The 11676-nt window shown below is 41.5% G+C and overlaps 1 protein-coding gene across 1 annotated transcript in view; it reads left to right on the top strand.

The window, feature by feature from the left end:
- mavs (mitochondrial antiviral signaling protein) overlaps positions 1 to 11414 on the top strand; it is a 17392-nt gene extending 5978 nt beyond the window's left edge. Inside the window, 5 exon segments of the mRNA XM_032511067.1 lie at positions 809 to 1008; positions 9503 to 9991; positions 10975 to 11274; positions 11276 to 11334; positions 11336 to 11414. Of these exon segments, the coding sequence (XP_032366958.1) occupies positions 809 to 1008; positions 9503 to 9991; positions 10975 to 11274; positions 11276 to 11334; positions 11336 to 11414 (1127 nt within the window).
- The last annotated feature ends 262 nt before the right edge of the window (positions 11415 to 11676 follow it).

The raw sequence follows: 11676 nt of genomic DNA, 5'->3' as shown, positions 1-11676 counted from the left end.
AGTTTACACCTATCACCATTTCTAGCCACTGGGGGACCATAGGGAGGCTGGGGGAACTCATATTACTGTTAAAAACCTTAAAGTGAAAAAGTGAAACACAAAGTGACATTTTCATGCCATGGGACCTTTAAGTCTAGCTTTGGCATCTGCGTTGAAAGTTTACAGGTGAGCAAGTGTACTTTGTCCTACAGAGCTTTGTAAGCTCAGTCATACACAAAACAGAGTGTCCTTGCTGTGTGAGCTTCAGAGGTGGTCTTCTTGACCTGAGCAGTTTTGTTTTGGTCCTGATGGACCGCAGCCTCCTGCCTGAATGGAGGGGGTTAAAACTGTGTCTTTTTGTGTTACATTAGTTTTATTATAAAAGATCAAAATCATATTATACCAAACGTGAAGTTTAGTTTTATTTTCCCTCAAGATTCTTCAGGCAGTAACTTTTACTTCAGAACCAGTTTTATTTATTTTTTTAAGATTATATTTTGGGAGTTTTAGGCCTTTATTTGACAGGACAGCTAAAGACAGGAAATGGGAGAAGGAGGGGTGATACAATGCAGCAATGGGCCGCAGATTGGACTCAAACCTGCACCGCTGAGGTAAGGACTGAGTCTTAGTACGTGGGGGGTGTGAGCTCAGCCAGGTGAGATACAAGGGCCCCAACTTCTGTGCAGTTTTGTGCAACATTTGAGACTTCGATAAATGTGTATAAAATAACTGAATTACTGTATAGTTACAGTGTCAGGTAGTCCCTCTGGAGCTTCAGTCATACGCATTCAGAACTGATTTACTGACAACATTGTTTGTTTTGCCCTAGATTCCAATCCCAACTCCCCTCCAACGACTGTCGTCAGGGCCCACATCCATCCTGCACCCTCTGCCAGTCATCAGTCCCTCCCAGAAGGTGGTGCAAACAGTCAGGCTATTGTTACTCCACCAGCTGAAGCATCAGCTCCTCCACAGCCAGCTGCCCAGGCCTCCCCCCCTCTCAGTATATTCAACTAACCTCCGCCTGATGTCATTATCTTCCCAAACTCCCTAGTAGCAATTCAGATCACTGCTCCGTTCTGTTGTTTAGGACTTTCTGCACCTAAAAAGTTAGTGTCACGCCAAGGGACAGGTTCCGTATAGAGACAATCAGTGGAGGTGTTCATTGCCTCAGGAGGGTAAAAAGGGAATTTTTTGTAAATGCAACTGTGTAGACTTGCACAAAGTACTCTGCTGACGAGTGTGGTGAGTGGTGAGGTGAGTGAGGAGTGATACCGTGAGTGGCGCCGCTCGTTAGAAGGAGCCACAGGCAATGATATACTCATAGCAGTCGTGGAAGGGTTTTATTATTTAGCAGAATTATGGACGGGGGGCGAAATGAGAGACTCTGTGATCCATACAATAAAATTTTATCCTTTTCCTTTAAAAGTCTTCAAATATCAATCTTCAACCACCTGGGCAGTCCAACAACAGTTAGAAAACCACATAGAGACACGGTTGCTGACGGTCGGAGGTCATGTAAGCAGGCAACAACACAAATTAAAACAACAACCATATTACCAGGGTTTGGATGCACAATCAAGGGGGCGAATGGGACCCTCGATTCCTGGGGGCTCCAAAGACTCAGGGTTCATGGACTGGGAATGGTGTGTGTATGTCCGAACCAACTGCACACATTTATTTATTAAAATGCACTATAACTATGAGAATATAAACATGAACTGATAGGGGGCTTAAAAGAATGTTGCTGAGTTGAGTGGCCCGTCTTCATACGGTAAAATATTTACAAGCGTCTGTTGCTGTTGGGCTGGACCTTTTACACAGGAAAGGAAAAGGATACACAGAGGAGGAGTTAGGATTAATGATGAGGGTAAAAACATTGCACTCCAACTAACATCTAGTTATTAAACACAGTTAGCGCAGACTTGAATGTGGAAATATACCTTAGAAGTATTGCTTGCATACTAAAATACCGATCTGTATAAATAATAAGCACAAATGTAAAAAAAAAAGCAGTGATGGAAATAATGAGGGACATTGAAGAAGTAGTGTACTTTTAATGATATGGTAGTGTTATATTAGGTACTGGACTTATCTGACGCTTTTTCTCCACACCTTATGTTGTTTATTTGCAGATATTTTTACTTAGAAACCATGATAGTTTAATCATGTGACGTGTTATTTGTCAAAATATTATAACATATGGATTTTATGATTATAGTGGTGTTAAGAAGCATGGCTGCTGTGTCTTAGGGTTGGGTTACTCTACAAAAATGCTATGCTTTAAATAAATGCAATGGAGTAGAAAGGACAATATTCATTGAATTGAAGTGGAGATATTATAAAGTACTCAAAAGTGTACTAAGTACGATACTACATTCACTATGTCTGTTCAATGCTCCAGATTGCCTGTTGTCAAATAGCCTTTATTGTTAATTAAGAAAATACAGGTGTATGGTTTATATTAGTTTCAACGGTATATTCATTGCGGAAATAACACGGTTTGTCCCCCCCGTTCGGTGTGGTGTCCATGTAAACGGATTAGGATCAGGGATTTAACGGCAGATGTATGCTGCCATCCATAGCACAGCAAAAGTCACGGTTGGGTCAAGATAAGCACCACCTATTTACCGCTTACTTAAATCCTATTGGCATACTCTTGATTGACGGCGCATGTCGTTCAATAGGGATAGAGAACGGCGGGGAGCCTCTACGCAGATGTGTGTGAGGGAGACAGCGCAGGTTTTTTAGTGAGGGCAGGAATAGCGTTTGAAAGTGCGTAGCGAGCTGCTGAGGCACCAAAACACGACAGAGTGAGCTATATTATTTGCGACATTACGAAAATGAACTTAAATAATTATGTAATAATATAAATAGTGTTTTCATTTCAGTCAGTAATAGAGGCCAACTCAGGAAACAGAAAATTGCCAATTGTAGGCGTATTATCAATTTAAGCTAACTTTTAAAATAATGCATTTCCCACAGATCTATTTCAATATTCACGCATGTATTTTGAAGTCTTCCAATCTTCTTAGTCAGTTGTTTTTACCATAAATGGCCTGAAAAAGTATATTCACACAATACTTTAATAGTTACAGGCAGGGATTACTCTCTATCGTTCCTTGTTGGTGTGTTCTTACCTAACTGTTCTGCTTAATGAATCCTTACCTCATGCCATAGACTGGATCTGCTTCATTCTGCTCAACTCTCCAAGCTTGTCCTTCCTTGCAAGCTTTATGAGACTGTAATAAAGACTTGAAGCCCGTAGTATGAGATTAATTAATGTGATTAATGTGGTGAGGAATTTGACCAGACCCAGAATCCAAGGAGATTGGCAAGAACTGTCATGACCGCCAGTGTAGAGGTTCTTCATTGGCTTAGCTCTGCATAAATTGCCTCGTGTCAGGTGCTTTTTTTCCCTCCACACCACATCCTTTTGGGTAATCTGCAAATCCTACTCACATAACTTTAGATGCATGCTGAAAAACACGTCTACTACTACCTACGTCAGTGTGTGTTGTGTGTGTGGGTGTTGTGGTGGTGTGTGTGTGTGTGTGTGTGTGTGTGAGACAAACCATGCCTTGAGGGCTAATGATACAGGTGTGGAAGACTTTGCTCTTTGGTTTCAGCCTGACATTGATTCAATACTGCTGCTGCCACACGTACTCATTACACAAACTTTACTGTTCCATTTAAAGTATTTTGTGATGACCGATTATCTTGTGAAAAAAACGTTACCAGAGGCTGAACCTCACAACAGATTACTTCTCCTGACTGTTTAGGTTCAAACAAAGTTAAGGTTTTTAATGGTATTCTCATACAAAAAAGTGTGCCACAAGCTTATATTTGACCTGTGAAAAGTGAGGGTGTGTTTGAAATGAGGCATTGAGACGGTCCTGGTGCGCATGAAGTTAGATATGAAACTGGAGTCTGGAGGGGATTAACAGGGAATAGTCAGGCAGGTTCACCCTTCTCGTACTCCAGACAGCTGGAACATTGAAATGTTAAGTGTTGTCCTCCCTTGAGAAAAAGTAGTAAAAAGGTTGCAGCTGTGCAAAGAGTACCATCCTTGAAAAAAAAAGTTTCCATAAAACTGAAAACAAAAGGGAAATGTTGACAATTTCTTCTTTTTTCAAAACTGCAGATGGGCGATCTTCACTTTCTTTTGTTGTCATTGACACTGATCTTTGTTGGTTGCAGATCTACTGGTCTCATTGCAAACAACAAGATAAGGTTTCGTAAGTGTTTTTTTTGTTTGGGTACTTGAGCATCTCACATTACTAAAAGGTTAGAAATTAGGAATATTGGCAAGGTGCGCTTGCCAATGCTGAGGAAATCCCCCTTTGCAAAATGGACACTGTGCAAAACTGGTGAGTATCAGGAGTGGAAATTAGGAAAATAAAAAAAACTTGATGTCGTACTATCTCTGTGTTTTGTCCACATTCTCATAACACAGATGTCATTGCCAGTGACAAGCTGTAAATGGTACTTGCGGCGGAATATGCCGACATGGACTCAAGGTGAAACGACACAAATAATGCTCCACGCCTTGCTTGGACTGCTCACGACAGGGTAAGGTTCATTAGGGACAAGCACTAGGGACTAGGGCTGGGGATTGTTTGCAACAATATTGATTAAAATGTCTTGGCTCTAGTATCCACATGTTCTATTCTTTGCCAATGCATAACCGGGTTTTGGTACAGATATCAAAAAAATACTGTAATAAATAAAATGTAAACAAATACAATACAAATGTGACATTTGATACCAATTTTCTATATTGACAGTCTAAGGACAAATTTCAGTTGGTGCCAAAATATAGTTCTGATACCCAGCTAATAAAAAGTAGTTATTTGGGTATCATTGCACTGTTTACACCATGAGACATTGTTAGATGTGTTGTAGTGCTGTCCTCTACTGCTGGTAATAACAATTGTTGTAAAGTAAGCATTTTCAAATAGATGGTCTGGTTTCCACCATTATATCAGTGATGCAATTATTTACATTGACTTGAAAGCAGTAGAACCTGACCAAGACTGATTTTCAGGCCCATATAATCATAACTATGAGAGTAAATCTGTTTTGGATATAAACATCTCATCCCCTAATAAATTAAATAATTCTTTTTTTGACAGGATGTACCATGGGTTATTATTAGGTGGGCATATAGACAATAAGTTTATTAGCACTAGGACAGAACAATGCATTTTGAACCTTAAACTGCACTGAAAATCATCTAACTAACAAAACACCATACAGCTCTGATAAATTTATGTTTTTTTAGGACACTAATTATAGGAAAGCATTGAGGCTAAACGAGAGTTAGGGAACAATGACAGCATGGGTGGTTCTTCTGGACTGTCGAAGAGAAGAGAAAATGGACGGAGCAGTTATCGAAGCGGCTTGAGGCGGTGAGCATCCGACTTAGCAGCTGAGACAGAGCAGAATACAAGCTCTGAGAGGCATCAACAGTAAGTCATCAGTCAAGTCCCTACTGTATACGGAAATATTGGCTAGAATTTATCTGGGTTCCTTTTTGACTTAGAAATAGTTAGCACTACATCAAATAGTTGACCACATATTTTGCTGGTTCTCCATGAAAAGAGTATGTGAGAGATTAAAGGAATACACCACTGAAGTTTGTTGGATCACCACACGTGCGACACAATTTCATTTAGCGTGTGTTTGAACAGGACACGCTTTGAGCCACAATACATACTTACTACCTTCACTTGGCGAGTGTTTGAGGCAAAAAAGTATTTGTACGTGGTTCTCAATGTCCATTTTTTTATTAAAAGGTCCAATATGTAAGCTTTTTTATTATATAATTTTCAAACAGAGTATTCACATATACTTTCTACATGAAAGGTGATATTTGAATCTGTGTCTGTCAGTCACTCTCCACCGCGCTGTTTCAACAGCTCTCCTCTGCAAAAGACATTTTTTTTAAAACAAGCTAAACAAAAGCGTTGGTTTGTAGTCTAACTGTGTATCTTAGTTTGCTGGGAATCTTGAATTGGGCAAATTCTTGACTGAGCGAACGTCCTCTCCCTGAAGCGGTAAATCTATTGATGCATAGAAACCAAAACGGATGCATGTGGCAACTCACTATGCATGTGAATGAGGCGATGTTATGGTGATGATGCTGTTGATTATTTGGCGGCGATTGTTTTATTGCAAATGAGGCGATACAGGATGAATGCACAGCCATTATCAGCCATTTTCATTAAGCTGCTGTTGAGTGCTTTTACTAGTTAAGAGCCAGTTATCATATGGAGTTTTGGTTTTTAGAGTTTCTCATACTAATACATGGTAATAAAAAATGCATTAATTCAGTAGAGAAGTGAAAAATCTAACAAGCATATGCATAATTAGGTAAGAATTATTTATTTCCTTATTTGAAAGTCCGGCCGCAGAAGAGGTGTCTGCTGGAAAAAATTTGGCCCTTGGAAAAATGAATTGATTGACCCCTGCCATACAGTGACAAATGACACCAGACGCCAAAAACAACATGTTTGTGGCATTGTAATTCTGTGTAGCATAGCAACCTGTAGGCAAACGTATGTAGGACACTGGCTAAATGAATACATAATTAGCTCATACAGGCTACTAGGTGTGTAGAAGCTAGTGCTGGTCTGGGCTGTGGACATTAGTCATGTAACAGCGTGTGAATGACAAGGGAGAGCTCAGGATTTTTTAGAGAGATTGTAGCATGAAAGTCATGTTTGACATGTCTTATGTTATAACATGTGTATAGATTTGATAGATGTTTGTTAACATGTATAGATTTTCTTTAATTAAAAAAACATTGTTTGGATTTAGGACTTCTGACCATATGACTTCCATTTTAACGATTTGACAATGCGAGATGAGGTTGTTATAATGGATGGCAGCCCGTATTATTTGAGCCAGAGTAGGCTGTAGGCTAGGATGAAGAGCGGAAGAGGGGAGAAGGAGAGAGACTGCAGCTGTGTGCAGTGTTTTGTGCGGCAATACATATACTACATCCATGGTTTTGGTTATCTAAAGATTTTCAATAAAAAACAGTGGTTTGTATTCATCATTCTCATGTCTCATACCCTGTTGATTAGAGGAATCCTTGGACATAGTAGTACGCAGCGTTGTGTCCGAGGTATATCACTGGACCCTCCATACCACAGATATCTGGCAGAAACTGGTCCCACTCCTGAGACGTATATTCTTGGGATACAGAGGCACAGCACCCAGGGAGCATACCAATATCAGTCTACTAGACACAAAACAAAAAACGGTAGTCCCTTTAACTATACTGTAATTTCGGTGAGTCTGTGACCAGAGTATATTTGGACTCATACATATTTCATGTGGAAACAAAAAATGTTGCTAAATGCCTTTTATTAGACCTTAGTGGTCCCAATATGTATCTGAAGTCTCTTTATTAGACCTTGTGGTCCCCAAATACTGTATCTGAAGTTCTTTATATAGACCTTAGTGGTCCCCCAATACTGTATCTGAAGTCCTTTTATATAGACCTTAGTGGTTCCAATACTGTATCTGAGTCTCTTATATAGCAGTGGTCCCACTACTGTATGAGTATCTTTATCTAGACCTGTGGTCCCCCAAACTGTATTGAAGTCTCTTTTATATAGACTTAGTGGTTCCCATACTGTATCTGAAGTTCTTTATATAAGACCTTAGTGGGTCCCCCAATACTGTATCTGAAGTCTCTTTATATAGACCTTAGTGGTTCCCCCAATACGTATCTGAAGTGCTCTTATATAGACCTTAGTGGTCCCCCAATACTGTATCTGAAGTCTCTTTTATATAGACCTTAGTGGTCCCCTAATACTGTATCTGAAGTCTCTTTATATAGACCTTAGTGGTCCTAATACTGTATCTGAAGTTTCTTACATGCCTGTGGTCCCTAATACTGTATCTGAAGTCTCTTTTATTAGACCTTAGTGGTCTAATACTGTATCTGAAGTCTCTTTTATATAGACCTTAGTGGCGCCTAATACTGTATCTGAAGTCTCTTTATATAGACCTTAGTGGTCCCCTAATACTGATCTGAAGTCTCTTATATAGACCTTAGTGGTCCCTAATATGTATCTGAAGTCTCTTTATATACTATATGGTCCCTAATACTGTATCGGAAGTCTCTTTATAAGACCTTAGTGTCCCTAATACTGTATCTGAAGTCTCTTTTATATAGACATATAGACCTTAGTGGTCCCATAGTAGTATCTAAAGTCTCTTTTATATAGACCTTAGCGGTCCCCTAACACGTATCTGAAGTCTGGTGGAGGCTGGGGGTGTGGCCTTGACCAACTGCCACTTTGCTTGTTTGCAAGCCATGATGTCCTCTTTCATGGGGGGGGGCAAATTCTCTGGCCAGGCAAAGCCGAGAAAGGGAGGTAGTCTTACTCTTATGATGTCATAAGGGGCAAATTCTAATGGCCCATCTGAGCTTTCGTTTTCTCAAAGGCAGAGAGGATACCAGGACTCAGTTTACACCTATCACCATTTCTAGCCACTGGGGGACCATAGGGAGGTGGGGAACTCATATCTGTTAAAAACCTTAAAGTGAAAAAGTGAAACACAAAGTGACATTTTCATGCCATGGGCCTTTAAGTCAGCTTTGGCATCTGCGTTGAAAGTTACAGGTGAGCAAGTGTACTTTGTCCTACCAGAGCTTTGTAAGCTCAGTCATACACAAAAACAGAGTGCTTGCTGTGTGAGCTTCAGAGGTGGTTCTTGACCTGAGCAGTTTGTTTGGTCTGATGGACCGCAGCCTCCTGCTGAATGGAGGGGGTTAAAAACTGTGTCTTTTTGGGTTACATTACGTTTTATTATAAAAGATCAAAATCATATTATACCAAACGTGAAGTTAGTTTTTATTCCCTCAAGATTCTTCAGGCAGTAACTTTTACGTAGAACCAGTTTATTTATTTTTTAAGATTATGTTGTTGGAGTTTTAGGCCTTTATTTGACAGGACAGCTAAAGACAGGAAAGGGGAGAAGGAGGGGTGAACAATGCAGCAATGGGCCGCAGATTGGAACTCAAACCTGCACGCTGGGTAAGGACTGAGTCTTAGTACGGGGGGTGTGAGCTCAGCCAGGTGAGATACAAGGGCCCCAACTCTGCGGCAGTTTGTGAACATTTGAGACTTCGTAAATGTGTATAAAATAACTGAATTACTGTATAGTTACAGTGTCAGGTAGTCCCTCTGGAGCTTCAGTCATACGCATCAGAACTGATTTACTGAAACATGTTTGTTTGCCCTAGATTCCAATCCCAACTCCCCTCCAAACGACTGTGTCAGGGCCACATCCATCCTGCACCCTCTGCCAGTCATCAGTCCCTCCCAGAAGGTGGTGCAAACAGTCGGCTATTGTTACTCACCAGCTGAGCATCAGCTCCTCCACAGCCAGCTGCCCAGGCCTCCCCCTCTGGAAAACCTGTGCAGCCACAAGTCCCCAGAGCTTAGTAGCCAACGTTCCTGAGGCAGTTTCCCCATCTGAGTCTGTTGCTGAGCCTCCACAGTTAACTCAGAACAAAGTGATACCCTGTCCAACACCTCCTCTTTCCCCTGTTACCCTACATAATCTGGCCACTAAAACCCCACCACCTCAGAGGAAGATTGAATCTCACCTGGAGCCGGTGGAAAACTCTGAATCAGACATCCAGGATATCTCTGGTGATACCGCTGTGATCCCTGATCAGGTGAGGGCAGGAACCAGTGAGGAATCGTTGATCTCTGTGGCTACTCTTCAACCATCCCATCCTGTTGAGCAGTGTGAAACAGACTCTCCGACCCACCCAGATCCGGTCCAAACAACAACCACCGCCACAGAGATCAGTCCACCACAGAGTCCCTCTCCAACTCAGATGAACTCAGATGTGACCAATGGATCCTCTTTCCCCATGATGACCCCAGAGAGACCTCCAGTCCAGGACACCACCCCTCCTGTTGACCTAAAACCTGCTGCTGTCCTGCAGCCTGAACAGATGTCTGGACCTCCTGCTACACATGTAAAGTACCAAATGATGCTAATTTTAAGGGCCTAAGTTAAGGACATAGTAATAATAAAAAATTGACATTGATATGGACAGTTGATAACGTCTGTGGTAATCACTTCATTTGTTTCTGTCCCCCTAATTCAATTGTTAATTAAACATATTAATTTGTTACTTTGACCTGTTCAAGGTTTGAGGACTGAAACAACATTAACGGACTACAAGTAACCAAGAGAAAGAGAGAGTTTTGTGTTTGATTCACAAAAACATTTTTTGCTTATACAACGATCTGGTAAACTTTGTAATTGTAATTTTTACCTTAGTGATAACTAAGTCTCCTTTAATCTATTTCCCACCTTTCCGCCCTGCTGCTTCTCTGAAATGTTTGTTTTTCTGTTATAAACCTCCATTTAGCTTAACTAGACTTATGAAGGGACATTATACGCTCATTTAAATAAAAAATATATATGAAACAACAAAGATACACCACTAAACAACAAAACTATTTAACTATTTTGTCAATAGTATTGAAGTGTTGTAGGGTGGATTTTTTAGTGAAACCTTTTGTAAGAATGTGTATCACATAAGCACATACTTGTGCTTGTGCATGACGCACAAAACAGGGACCCACTCATAAAACCCATTATATGTACATTACCATGCAAAACTTTAATCATACAAAATGTTAGGTTAAAACAAGTTTTTGTGGGGTGGCCTCTAGCTCACCCAGTAAGAGCATCTGCCCCATGTAGGCTGAGTCCTGCAGCGGCACGGGTTTGAATCAGACCTGCGGCACTTTGCTGCGTGTCATGCCCCATGTCTCTCTCCCACCTCTCCTGTCTATCCACTGTCACTCTGACAAAAAGCCCCCAAACCTTATCTTAAAAAAGGTTTTTGTCATGGTGTTTCCCCCCAAAACTAAGGAAACTAATACAACAGCTGGGCAATCAATTCTACCTCTGTGAAGCTTATAATGTTGAGATTCATTTCCCCTGCAGGTTGTTGAAAGCAGTCCACAGACAGAAACTGCAGCTCCAACCTGCCCCCTGCCTGGTGCTGCTGGGATGGACACCTCTCTCTGTGATGAAACGGTGTGTCTGAGCAAGCCTGGTCAAATTATCAGCATCCCCCCACAAAATCATGAGCACTCTGCTATCCCTGTGCCCAGCTCCCCGGTGCAGCCCTACTCGGGTAATACTGAGCGTCTGGAAATGAGCGATGCTGCAGGTGACACTGTGACCTCTGCCTGCCTTCTCATGGCTCTGCTGTCAGCTCCACCACAGAGAGTACAGTCTCTAGATGCCGTGCCAGGAGAACGGCATTGCTCTTAACCATAACGAACCGGAGGAAACCACTATGGTCTCCTTCTCAGAGTTGGGAAGCAGAGGTGCTGGAGAACGTGGTGCATGTATCCGAGGAGGCCTCTATCCTTAACTAGACGGCCAAAGCCCAACGCCACAAGCTCACATCGTCAATGATGAAGCAGCAAGGAGATCACGCCCGGCACACCACTATTCACCAACACTGTTGAACTTACATCTGGTATCTTGAGTGTTAACACCCCTCCAGTGAGAACCATGTCCCTCTGAGCCTGCACCTGCTGATATTTTACAGAGCAGAAGACACAGACAGGACTTATAAGAAGAAGGTGGCCTCTGGCATCATGCCAAGAATGCAAGTACATTTGGACGCGCAGGACT

This window comes from Etheostoma spectabile, unplaced genomic scaffold, assembly GCF_008692095.1.
Source record: "Etheostoma spectabile isolate EspeVRDwgs_2016 unplaced genomic scaffold, UIUC_Espe_1.0 scaffold314, whole genome shotgun sequence".
NCBI lineage: Eukaryota > Metazoa > Chordata > Actinopteri > Perciformes > Percidae > Etheostoma > Etheostoma spectabile.
This window is presented reverse-complemented; position numbering and strand designations above follow the sequence as displayed.